The 13,262-nt window shown below is 38.6% G+C and overlaps 1 protein-coding gene across 1 annotated transcript in view; it reads left to right on the forward strand.

Annotated features, from left to right (window-relative positions):
• Positions 1-13,262, forward strand: part of RNF17 (ring finger protein 17) — a 224,019-nt gene that overhangs the window by 32,600 nt on the left and 178,157 nt on the right. The window contains exons 7-9 of the mRNA XM_064275375.1: positions 403-574; positions 1,944-2,020; positions 2,716-2,790. Of these exons, the coding sequence (XP_064131445.1) occupies positions 403-574; positions 1,944-2,020; positions 2,716-2,790 (324 nt within the window). The remainder of the gene's footprint in view (positions 1-402; positions 575-1,943; positions 2,021-2,715; positions 2,791-13,262) is intronic.

Consider the following 13,262-nt stretch of genomic DNA (forward strand, 5'->3'; position numbering starts at 1 on the left):
GATCCCGGGTCCAAAGGATGTGCTCGCCACTCCTGGCTGTTCTTCCATGGTGGTGGTAAAATTGTCCTCTCTGCTTTGCAGTTGGCTCTCTTTTAAGGCAAAACTGATTAGTCCCCTTGGTGGTCCACAACTACCTTATCACACAGTCCTGTCCAGTCACCTGGGTGGGAGTTACAAGACCATTGCTAGAAAGACCACACACAAAAATAATCACACCACACGCATGCATAGATTTCAACTGTAATATATTACAGTTTGATTGAATGCTTTATTTAGCCATTTTACATGTTAAGTTCTTCAGCCAGTAAAATTACCTTTTTAGATACTGTTCAATTACTGTAAATTCACTTTGATGCAAATGTTGATGAAATTCTGAAAAATAATTTTGGGTCTTGAATAAAGGAAAAAGAACTTATGTGAAGAAGTTGTAAGAAATACAGATGATTATTTATCAAATGTAGTAATGGCTAAAGACTACATTGAAGAGAAAAAAAATGATTTGGATGCAGCCGTGAAGTTAGCAAGAGAGTTAAAATCAGCACCTTCTCTAAGGACGTATTGTGACCTGAATCAGGTAATTGAATTATTTCTGTGGTACTTCATTTTACATGCTTTGGAACCTGATATTTAAGATTTACCACAGAAGAACTTAATTCTTCAGATCATCCTGACTTGTTAGCATCAGTTTATATTCCTAGGTGTTTGAATTTTAAGGCAAACATTAAATTTGTTTAGCCTTTTATTATTATTTTTTATTATTATTTACCACTTAGGGAAATGGTGCAATAAAATCTTTATAACACATGGTCTAAGAACAAATAGGATGATATTGAGTCAAAAGTTGATGTTCCTTGAAACCTGAATTAAAAGTGAAAACAAATAAGAGTAGTAAATTAAATGGGATTACATTTTCTTCTCGTAAACAATTGAGGTATGGCTGTCACTCCTGACTTAAAAACTTAATTCAGGGTTCCACGCACGTTTTATTCTCCCCCCTCCCCAAAAGGAAAAAATGTACAGGTCAAAAGACAAGGTGCTTTAGCTATCTCTTATCATCTAATTATGTACCTAAAAAAAAAAAATTATGTACCTAGTGGACATAAAATAGAAACATGTTTCTTACAAGATAGTTTGGCAGGAGAGGGTTAGCCATGGATCCTGTCTTGCTCGTTTCAACCTTGCTCCCTAAGAGTATGGATCCTGCTTTACTCACTTTTGAATCCTCAGTACCTTTTTTCTCCGAAAATCAAATGTTTTGACTGAAATACAGAATAGAAACCATTGGTTGAGGTAACTCCAAAGTCTGTCACTTTAAATGAAAGGAGAGTTTACTACCATTGCATTTGGCCAGGCCTGCCTCCAACTGCAGTTCTAAAACAGTAACCGTCATTTCCTATGTATAACACATGAGGCAGTAAACACACAAACAAAAAAACACCAAACCCATTGCCATCTAGTCGATTCTGACTCATAGTGACCTTACAGGACGGAGTAGAACTGCCCCGTAGGGTTTCCAAGGAATGGCTGATGATTTGAACAGAGGCGCTAGGAGGTGAAAAAAGTCGTAAGATTTGGTCTTTACCCTACTAAAGCCTATTTAGGAAGACAGGAAAAAAAAGAAGAGACATTTGAAGATAGCAAGGAAATACAAAATGACCAGTTTCTCTGTTTGTGTAGCTATATATTCATTAGCTAGTCCTTTTTGTTTGTTTTTGTTATCTATTAATACATATCTCCAAAAGATTTTAAACTCTTTTAGGGAAAAAAAATATCTTAAAACACTTACTTGCATTCCTTTGAATACCTAAAAATCGAGCCTTAAACACATTAATTAGTGACTTACCTAAAGGTTTATAGTGTCCCTTCTAAAATCTTAACTGTTTCAGCAATATTTATGACAATAGAAAATTCACACATGAATGTCATTTCTCTTTTGATTCTAGATCATCCGAACTTTGAAGTTAACATATGAGAGTGAACTGTTGGAAGTTAGTTCTCTAAAACTAAGGAGCTCTCCCAGGTGAGTGAGTACATTATAATTCAGGAGGACATAACAATTAAGTATAGAAATGTATTAAAGCCATAGCAAGCAATTAAAAATGGAAAATTTGGGTCACAAATGTTTCCTAAATTAGCAACCAAATAATTTAGGTATAGTTTATGTTAGGAGGAAACCCTGGTGGCGTAGTGGTTAAGTGCTATGGCTGCTAACCAAAGGGTCGGCAGTTCAAATCCGTTAGGCGCTCCTTGGAATCTCTGGGGGCAGTTCTTCTCTGTCCTATAGGGTCGCTATGAGTCGGAATCGACTCGACGGCACTGGGTTTGGTTTTGGTTTGGTTACGTTAGGAAACCCTGGTGGCATAGTGGTTAAGAGCTATGACTACTAACCACAAGGGTGGCAGTTTGAATCCACCAGGCGCTTCTTAGAAACCACATGGGGTAGTTCTACTCTGTCCTACATAACAGGTATAAAAATGTATTAGAGCCTAAATTTCCTAAAATAGTAAGCAATTAAAAACAGAAAATTTGGGTCACAAAATGATTCCCAAATTAGCAACTAAATAATTTAAGTATAATTTATGTTAAATTGGAAAGTTACTTAAATGTTTTTCTGTCTTTTAAATTAGAATTATTTTAATGTCAGCAACTCATTTTTTTATTTAGAGAAAATAATGAACTTAGAACATTTACTTATATGCTAATGTTTTGTTTTAGGTTGAATATGAATTGCAGAGAGATCATCTGTATGTTCAACAATATTGGGAAAATTGAATTTGAGGACTCAACAAAGTAAGTATTTATTATAATAGCAACCTGCTTGATGAAATAGTGTCTGACAGGGTCTAAGTTACCTAATAAACAGAAAAATTGATTTTTAGTGTAGTATGATTTTTTTTTTTTTATGATTCAGAAGCCGAAAAATCATTTAAAGGGTAAAACAGTTTCCATCAGTTAAGTTCAGTCAGCAAGCACTGAATACTGATTTTGTGCTAGGTACTCGTACCCTAGATATTGTGATATATGTGTGTAAAAACTGCATGGAGGTGGTGTCTGACCTCCTGTAACTTTACAAGGGGGAGGGAGAATCAAGATCAACACACCAAGGCTAATTCCTATGAAGCAGAAGTCAGACATGCCTCCTCTCTCTGCCATCCTTACCAATTCTGACACCAACTGTCCCTCCTGTGGCCCTTTGTACTGAAAATGATAATTCAGTGCAGTGGCCACACACAACTCATGGATAATACCCATTATTGTGAGGTTTATCAAGGAAGTAACAGTTTACAATTCAGGTTCAGGAATGCTCAGGATATAGTTCTTTTATCAAGATAGCTTTTTCCTAGCCGTACTGGAGGCTGGCCTCTCTGGGCCATCTATCTGTCCCCAAAGACACTCAGCTTTCTTGCTCCGTGGGCTTGGAAGTCCACTACGCCGTCTCCTGCTGGCCTCTTCTGTTGTGGTTTCCCTGCCACTGCTTCTCGCTGTTTTCAGTGTTACAGCTCTCTGTCTTCTGGGTCCAGGAGCTTCTTCGCACAGGGATCCCTGGTCTAAAGGATGTGCTGGGTCTTCTACTCGGTGGTGGGATCCTCTCCCTCTTGCCTCTGGGGTGGCTTATTTCAAGCCCAGTGGAATACCAAAACTGACCAGTCCCTTTTGTGGGCCACAAATACCCTATCACACAGTTCCACCCAATCATTTGGGTGGGAGTTACAAGACTATGGCTAGAAAAGCAACACAAAAGTGATCCATTGCACCACAATGTCAGAGATATTACAACAAATGGAGGAAAACAAGCATGTAAACAATGAAGTGCATATTTGCTGTGGTAGTAGTATATGCAGAATTTAGTGAAGGTACAAAGAAAGGGAATGGTCATTTCCTCTTGGGGAAATAGGAGGTTTAGAAAAAGCTTTATAGAAGAGATTTGATTTTCATTTATCCTTGAAAAATGAACAGCAGTTTGAAAGGAGGACAAAAACGGGTAGGTATCTTACCAGAAAGAAACTTATGGGCAGTGAAACAGCATGCTGCATTCAGAGAACTGTGTATTTATAACTTAGTATATACTTTGTATGCTATGTAGTAGGTTTGAACTTTATTTTCTAGACCACTGCTGTCCAGTATGATAGCTACTAGTCATATGTGGCTATTTAAATTAAAGTATAAATTAATTAAAGCTAAATAAAATTAAATGTTTCGTTGCTTGGTCACACTAGCCACATTTCAAGTGCTCAGTAAGCCACATGGGACTAGTGCCTACCATAGTGGATAGTGCAGCACATTTCCATCATCACAGAAAGTTATATTGGACAGCAATCCTCTATACAGTAAAAAATCACTAAAAGGTTTTAAGAATGAGAGTAAATATAATAAGATTGCATTTTTTAAAAATAACTGTGGATTACTCACAGAAGTATTAGACTGGAGATTGAATAGTCTTGTCAAATGATGTGAACCCAAATTTAGATAGTAGCACTGGAGAGGGACTGGGAATGGATGTTACAAATGCTAAATAGGAAAAATTGATAAACCTTAGTGATTGAGTATGAAGAGTAAGAAAAAGGGGATCATCACCAGTGATTTACAAGGCTGGCTTTGGTGATTAAGTTGATTGATTGAGAATGCAGGAGGAAAATTTTGGAGGGGGAAAATGGTAGATATTTTGCATTCCAGGTGTTTACCAGATGTCTGGGGAGAAGTTTCCAGAGGGCAGTTGGCTATATGTGCTGAAAATTAAGATGTCTTCTTGGACTTGATATCTGAGTTTAGGAATAGTCAGAATGTAGATGTTGCAGAAACCATCCCCCAAAAAGAAAATAAGTTCTTTCACTTTAGATGCTATGTCTTCTGGGGAAGTCGTCCCCAAGAAGCATCACATTCATTACGTTTGTGAACTAATCAGAGTGTTGCAAGCTCACAATTACACATGAGCAGATCTACTCTAAGCCAGTATTATGGATTAAATTGTGTCCCCCAGAAATGTGTATCAACTTGGCTAGGCCATGATTCCCAGTATTGTGTGGTTGTCCACCATTTTGTGATCTGATATGGTTTTCCTATGTGTTGTAAATCCTACCTCTGTAAAGTTAATGAGGCAGGAATAGAGGCAGTTGTGTTAATGAGGCAGAACTCAATCTACAAGATTAGGTTGTATGTTGAGTCAGTCTCTTTTGACATATTAAAAGAGAGAATTGAGCAGAGAGGAGAGGGACCTCATGCCCCCAAGGGTGAAGAATCAGAAGGGGAGTATGTCCTTTGAACCCAGGGTGCCCACTCTGAGAAGCTCCTAGACCCAAGGGAAGATTGATGACATGGACCTTCCCCTAGAGCGAACAGAGAAAACCTTCTCCTGGAGCTGGTACCCTGAATTTGGACTTACAGCCTCCTAGATTGTGAGAGAGTAAATTTCTGTTTGTTAAAGCCATCCACTTGTGCTATTTCTGTTATAGCAGCACTAGATAACTAAGATAGCCAGGTAACTGATATAACTCAAGTTCACAAAACAGATGTGTGGTCAGAATGCCAGCTTATCAACTTCTCGTTAGATGTCGTCGAGTAGATTTCGACTCATAGCAACCCCATATGACAGAGTAGAACTGCCCAGTAGGGTTTTCTAGGCTGTAATCTGTATAGGAGCAGATCACCAATTTACTGCACAAATATAACCAACAGCACATGGACTGGAATATTTATATTGCATTCTTTTTCAATACACATAGACATGAGAAGTCAGATTATCAGAAGGTTGCTTTGTTTCCAACCATGTTTGGAATTAAGGGAATTAGATGAATGAAATCGCTTAAGAACATTAGTCCAAACTAGCTTGTCACATGGCTTTCTCCACCACAAGGTGGAGACCTTGTCAGAGGACTGCAGTGCTAATCCTTTGGCTCTAGTCATCTTCCCCAAGACAGTGTTCGGATGAGCACAGCCCCATATTTGCCTCTGCAACCTTAAACTACGTGTATTTCCATTAATAACAACCTTTCTAATCAATCCCCACACATCTGTAGGTTTGTTGTACTGTGGTAGCTTATGTGTTGCTGTGATGCTGGAAGCTAAACTACCAGTATTCCTTTTTTTATAATTTTTATTGTGCTTTAAGTGAAAGTTTACAAATCAAGTCAGTCTCTCACACAAAAACTTACATACGCCTTGCTACATACTCCTAATTACTCTCCCCGTAATGAGACAGCCCACGCCCTCCCTCCACTCTGTCTTTTCATGTCCATTTTGCCAGCTTCTAACCCCCTCTATCTTCTCATCTCCCCTCCAGGCAGGAGATGCCAACATAGTCTCAAATGTCCACCAAATCCAAGAAGCTCACTCCTCACCAGCATCCCTTTCCAGCCCATTGTCCAGTCCAATCCCTGTCTGAAGAGTTGGCTTCGGGAATGATTCCTGACCTGGGCCAACAGAAGGTCTGGGGGCTGTGACTGCAGGGGTCCTTCTAGTCTCAGTCAGACCATTAAGTCTGGTCTTTTTTTTTTTAAATAATTTTTGTTGTGCTTTCAGTGAAAGTTTACAAATCAAGTCAGTCTCTCACTCAAAGACCCATATACACCTTGCTACACACTCCCAATTACTCTTTTTTCTTTTTAATGAAACAGCCTGCTCTCTCCCTCCACTCCCTGTTTTCATGTCCTTTTCACCAACTTCTAACCCCCTCCACCCTCTCATTTCCCGTCCAGGCAGGAGATGCCAACCTAGTCTCAAGTGTCAACCTGATCCAAGAAGCTCCCACCTTACCAGCATCCCTCTCCAACCCATTGCCCAGTACAATCCATGTCGGAAGAGTTGGCTTTGGGGATGGTTCCTGCCCTGGGGCAACAGAAGGTCTGGGGCCCATGACCAGCGGGGTCATTCCAGTCTCAGTCAGACCATTAAGTCTGGTCTTATGAGAATTTGGGGTCTGCATCCCACTGCTCTCCTGCTCCTTCAGGGGTTCTCAGTGGTGTTCCCTGTCAGGGCAGTCATCGGTTGTAGCCGGGTACCATCTAGTTCTTCTGGTCTCAGGATAAAGTAGTCGCTGGTTCATGTGGCCCTTTCCGTCTCTTGCGCTCGTAATCACCTTGTGTCCTTGATGTTCTCATTCTCCTTTGATCCAGGTGGGTTGAGACCAATTGATGCATCTTAGATGGCTGCTTGCTGGCGTCTAAGACCCCAGATGCCACCCTTCAAAGTGGGATGCAGAATGTTTTGTTAATAGATTTTATTATGCCAGTTAACTTAGATGTCCCCTGAAACCATGGTCCCCAGACCCCTGCCCCTGCTACGCTGGCCTTCAAAGCATTCAGTTTATTCAGGAAACTGCTTTTGGTTTAATCCAGTTGTGCTGACCTCCCCTGTATTGTGTGCTGTCTTTCCCTTCACCTAAAGTAATTCTTAACTACTATCTAATTAGTGAATACCCCTTTCCTACCCTCCCTCCCTCCCCCCTCTCATAACCACAAAAGAATGTTTTCTTCTCAGTTTAAACTATTTCTCAAGTTCTTACAATAGTGATCTTATACAATATTTGTCCTTTTGCAACTGACTAATTTCACTCAGCATAATGCCTTCCAGGTTCCTCCACGTTATGAAATGTTTCACAGATTGCTCACAGTTCTTTATCGATGCGTAGTATTCCATTGTGTGAAAATACCATAATTTGTTTATCTATTCACCTGTTGATGGGCACCTTAGTTGCTTCCATGTTTTTGCTATTGTAAACAGTGCTGCAGTAAACATGGGTGTGCATGTATCTGCTCATGTAAAGGCTCTTATTTCTCTAGGAGATATTCCAAAGAATGGGATTGCTAGATCGTATGGTAGTTCTGTTTCTAACTTTTTAAGGAAGCGCCAAATCGATTTCCAAAGTGGTTGGACCATTTGACATTCCCACCAGCAGCATAGAAGTGTTCCAATCTCTCCACAGCCTCTCCAACATTTATTATTTTGTGTTTTTTGGATTAATGCCAGCCTTGTTGGAGTGAGATGAAATCTCATTGTAGTTTTGATCTGCATTTTTCTAATGCTAATGATCGTGAACATTTCCTCATTATCTGTTAGCTACCTGAATGTCTTCTTTAGTGAAGTGTCTATTCATATGTTTTGCCCATTTTTTAATTGGGTTATTTGTCTTTTTGCAGTATCATGTAGATTTTAGAGATCAGGCGCTGATCAGAAATGTCATAGCTAAAAACTTTTTCCCAGTCTGTAGGTAGTCTTTTTACTCTTTTGGTGAAGTCTTTGGATGAGCATAAGTGTTTGATTTTTAGGAGCTCCCAGTTATCTAGTTTTTCTTCTACGTTCCTTACCATGTTTTCTATAATGTTTATGCCATGTATTAGGGCTCCTAACGTTGTCCCTATTTTTTCTTCCATGATCTTTATCGTTTTAGATTTTATATTTAGGTCTTTGATGCATTTTGAGTTAGTTTTTGTGCATGGAGTGAGGTATGGGTCTTGTTTCATTTTTTTTTGCAGATGGATATCCAGTTATGCCAGCACCATTTTTTAAAAAGACTGTCTTTTCCCCTTTTAACTGTTTTGGGGCCTTTGTCAAGTATCAGCTGCTCATAAGTGGATGGATTTATGTCTGGATTCTCAGTTCTGTTCCGTTCGTCCATGTATCTGTTGTTGTACCAGTACCAGGCTATTTTGACTACTGTGGAGGTATAATAAGTTCTAAAATCTGGTAAAGTAAGGCCTACCACTTTGTTCTTCTTTTTCAGTAATGCCTTATTTATCCGGGGCCACTTTCCCTTCCATATGAAGTTGGTGATTTGTTTCTCCATCTCATTAAAGAATATACTTGGGATTTGGATCAGAATTGTATTAAATGTATAGATCGCTTTTGGTAGAATAGACATTTTTATAATGTTAAGTCTTCCGATCCAGGAGCAAGGTATGTTCTTCCACTTATGTAAGTCTCTTTTGGTTTCTTGCATAAGTGTACTGTAGTTTTCTTTGTATAAGTCTTTGACATCTCTGATAAGATTTATTCCTAATTATTTTATCTTTTTGGTGGCTACTGTAAATGGCATTGATTTGGTGATTTCAATGTTCTTTTTGTTGGTGTAGAGGAATCCAACTGATTTTTGTATGTTTATCTTGTATCCTGATACTCTGCTGAACTCTTCTATTAGTTTCAGTAGTTTTCTGGAGGATTCCATAGGGTTTTCTGTCTATAAGATCATGTCATCTGCAAATAGAGATACTTTGACTTCTTCCTTGCCAATCTGGATGCCCTTTATTTCTTCATCTAGCCTAATTCAGCACAATGTTGAATAAGAGTGGTGATAAAGGGCATCCTTGTCTGGTTCCCGATATCAATGGGAATGTTTTCAGGCTCTCTCCATATAGGGTCATGTTGGCTTTGTATAAATGCCCTTTATTACATTGAGAAATTTTCCTTCTATTCCTATTTTGCTGAGTTTTTATTATGAATGAGTGTTGCACTTTGTCAAATGCCTTTTCTGCATCAATTGATAAAATCATGTGATTCTTGTCTTTTGTTTTCTTTATGTGGTGGATTACATTAATTGTTTTTCTAATGTTGAACCCATCCCTGCATACCTGGTATGAATCCCACTTGGTCATGGTGAATTATTTTTTTGATATGTTGTTGAATTTTATTGGCTAGAATTTTGTTGTGGATTTTTGCATCTACATTCATGAGGGATATACATCTATAATTTTCTTTTCTTGTGGTGTCTTTACCTGGTTTTGGTATCAGGGATATGGTGGCTTCATAGAATGAGTTTGGTAGTATTCCATCCTTTTCTATACTCTGAGTAGTAGCAGTGTTAACTCTTCTCTGAGATTTAGTAGAGCTCTGCAGTGAAGCCGTCCGGACCAGGGGTATTTTTTGTTGGGAGTTTTTTTGATTACCTTTTCAATATCTTCATTTATTATGGGTCTGTTTAGTTGTTCTACCTCTGTATGTTAGTTTAGGTAGGCAGTGTATTTCTAGGAATTCATCCATTTCTTCTAGGTTTTCAAATTTGTTTGAGTATAGTTTTTCATAGTACTCTGATATGATTCTTTTAATTTCATTTGGGTCTGTTGTAATTAGCCCATCTCGTTTCTTGTTCCTGTTTTTCTTTTGTCAGTTTGGCCAATGGTTTATCAATTTTGTTGAGTTTTTCAGAAATCCAGCTTTTGGTCTAGTTAATTCTTTCAGTTATTTTTCTGTTTTCTATTTCATTTAGTTCAGCTCTAATTTTTAGTATTTGTTTTCTTCTGGTGCCTGTGGGTTTCTTTTGTTGCTCTCTTTCTGTTTGTTCAAGTTGTAGGGATAGGTCTTTGATTTTGGCCCTTCTTTTTGGATGTGTGCATTTATTGATATAAATTGGCCTCCGAGCCCCGCTTTTGCTGTGTCCCAAAGGTTCTGATAGGAAGTGTTTTCGTTCTCATTGGATTCTATGAATTTCTTTATTCCATCCTTAGTGTCTTCTATAATCCAGTCTTTTTGGAGCAGGGTGTTGTTCAGTTTCCAAGTGTTTGATTTCTTTTCCCTGCTTTTTCTGATATTGATTTCCACTTTTATGGCCTCATGGTTAGAGAAGATGCTTTGTAATTTTTTGGATTCTGCTATGGTTTGCTTTATAACCTAATACGTGGTCTATTCTAGAGAATGTTCCGTGTGTACTAGAAAAGAAAGTATACTTGGCTGCTGTTGGGTGGAGTGTTCTGTATATGTTTATGAGGTCAAGTTGGTTTATTGTGGCATTTAGATCTTCCTTGTCCTTATTGAGCTTTTCTCTGGATGTCCTGTCCATCACCGAAAGTGGTGTGTTGAAGTCTTCTACTATTATTGTGGAGCTGTCTGTCTCACTTTTCAGTGGTGTTAGAGTTTGTTCTCTGTATCTTGGAGCCCTGTCATTGGGTGCATAAATATTTATTATGGTTATATCTTCTTGGTATATTGTCCGTTTAATCATTATATAGTGTCCTTCCTTATCCTTTCTGATGGATTTAACTTTAAAGTCTATTTTGTCAGAAATTCGTATTGCCACTCCTGTTCTGTTTTCATTGTTGTTTGCTTGATATATTTTTTTCCATCCTTTGAGTTTTAGTTTGTTTGTGTCCCTGCATCTCTGGTGTGTCTCTTACAGGCAGCATAAAGACGGATCGTGTTTTTTAATCCATTCTGCCACTCTCTGTCTCTTTATTGGTGCATTTAGTCCATTTACATTCAGGGTAATTATGGATAGGTATGAATTTAGTGCTATCATTTTGATGTCTTTTTTTGTGTGTTGGTGACAGCTTCTTTTTCCCACTTGATTTTATGTGCTGAGTAGATTATGTATTGTCCTTTCCTCATATTTGTTGTTGTTGATTTTGTTTCTGCTAAGTCTGTATTTTTCCCTCATATTTTATTTTGATGAGTAGAATAGTATGTCTCCTTTGTGGTTACCTTGTTATTTACCACTATTTTTCTAAATTTAAAACGAACTTTTATTTCTTTGTTTCGCCGTATCTTCCTCTCCATATGGAAGGTGTATGATTACGTTTCTTAGTCCCTCTTTATTATTTTAATGTTGTCATCTTTTAAGTAATAACATCGCCGTTACCCTTTTTTGGCCTTTTTTTTTTTTTAATCTGGCCTTTTTTTTTTTTTTTTGGATTTCCCTGTCTGGGTTGACTTCTGGTTGCTCTGCCCAGTGTTCTAGTCTTGGGTCGATACCTGATATTATTGATTTTCTAACCAAAGAACTCCCTTTAGTATTTTGTGTAGTTTTGGTTTGGTTTTTACGAATTCCCTCAACTTGTGTTTATCTGGAAATGTCTTAATTTCACCTTCATGTTTAAGAGACAGTTTTGATGGATATAGGATTCTTGGCAGGCAATTTTTTTCCTTCAATTGTTTAAATATGTCATCCCTTTGCCTTCTTGCCTGCATGGTTTCTGCCGAGTAGTCCGATCTTATTCTTATTGGCTCTCCCTTATAGGTGACTTTTCTTTTATCCCTTGGTGCTCTTAGAATTGTCTCTTTATCTTTAGTTTTGGCAAGCTTGATTATAATATGATTTGGTGACTTTCTTTTCAGATCTACCTTATGTGGAGTTTGATGAGCATCTTGGATAGATATCTTCTCATCCTTCACAATATCAGGGAAGTTTTCTGCCAACAAATCCTCAACAATTTTCTCTGTATTTTCTGTTATCCCTCCCTCTTCTGGTACTCCAATCACTCGTAGGTTATGTCTCCTGATAGAGTCCCACATGATTATTAAGGTTTCTTCATTTTTTTTAATTCTTTTATCTGATTTTTCTTCAAATATATTGGTGCCAAGTGATTTATTTTCAAGTTCAGAAATTCTAGCTTCTACTTGCTCAATTCTGTTCCTCTGACTTTCTGTTGAGTTGTCTAATTCTGGAATTTCATTGTTAATCTTCTGAATTTCTGATTGCTGTCTGTGTATGGATTTTTCCAGCTTATTAAACTTTTCATTATGTTCCTGAATAATCTTTCTGATTTTTTCAGTTGCTTTATCTGTGTGTTCCTTGGCTTGTTCTGCGTATTGCCTCATTTCCTTCGTGATGTCTTGAAGGGTTGTGTATATGAAACTTTTGTATTCTGCATCTGGTAATTCCAGGAATGCACTCTCATCTAGAAGATCCCTGGATTCTTTTATTTGAGAGCCTGTCGAGGTGATCATGGCCTGTTTCTTTATGTGACTTGATGTTGACTGTTGTCTCCAAGCCATCTATAAGTTATTGTATTAGTTTTTGCTTGCTTACTGTGTCATCGCTGCTTGCTTTGTTTTGTTTTGTTATACCCCTATGGGTTGCTCGAGTGAGGTTGCTTGATTATTTTTGTCTTTGGAGCTCTGGTGTCCTGTCCCCAGCTGGCTAGAGCTGTTATCAGGTATATCAGTTTAAGAGTCCATTCAGTTTTCTTGTATGAATTCAGCTCAGGTTTCCATTTAACTGATATCAGGTGTGTGGTACAGGCTCTGTCCTACAGTCTTAGAGGGGCAGCAGTCATTGGCATACATACCCGTATCTGATTGCAGCAGGGGGTCATGCTCTGAACAAGGCAGGGGGCTGAGAACCGACCGCCAAGTGTCCCTGAGGAAACGTGTCTCTGTTCCCTAGAGCATGGTGGTGGGTGGGCTCTGCAGAGGGACCCTGCACACCCAAAGGTTTTGTTTAAGGACTGGGAGGTATCGGTTATCCCTGGACCCCTGTCGCGGATGGCTGGGTGACCCAAGTGGAGCCACCAGTCCTTAGGTCCCTGTTGTGGGTAGGTGAGGACCAATAGGCAAAGCGA

This window comes from Loxodonta africana, chromosome 23 (assembly GCF_030014295.1).
Source record: "Loxodonta africana isolate mLoxAfr1 chromosome 23, mLoxAfr1.hap2, whole genome shotgun sequence".
NCBI lineage: Eukaryota > Metazoa > Chordata > Mammalia > Proboscidea > Elephantidae > Loxodonta > Loxodonta africana.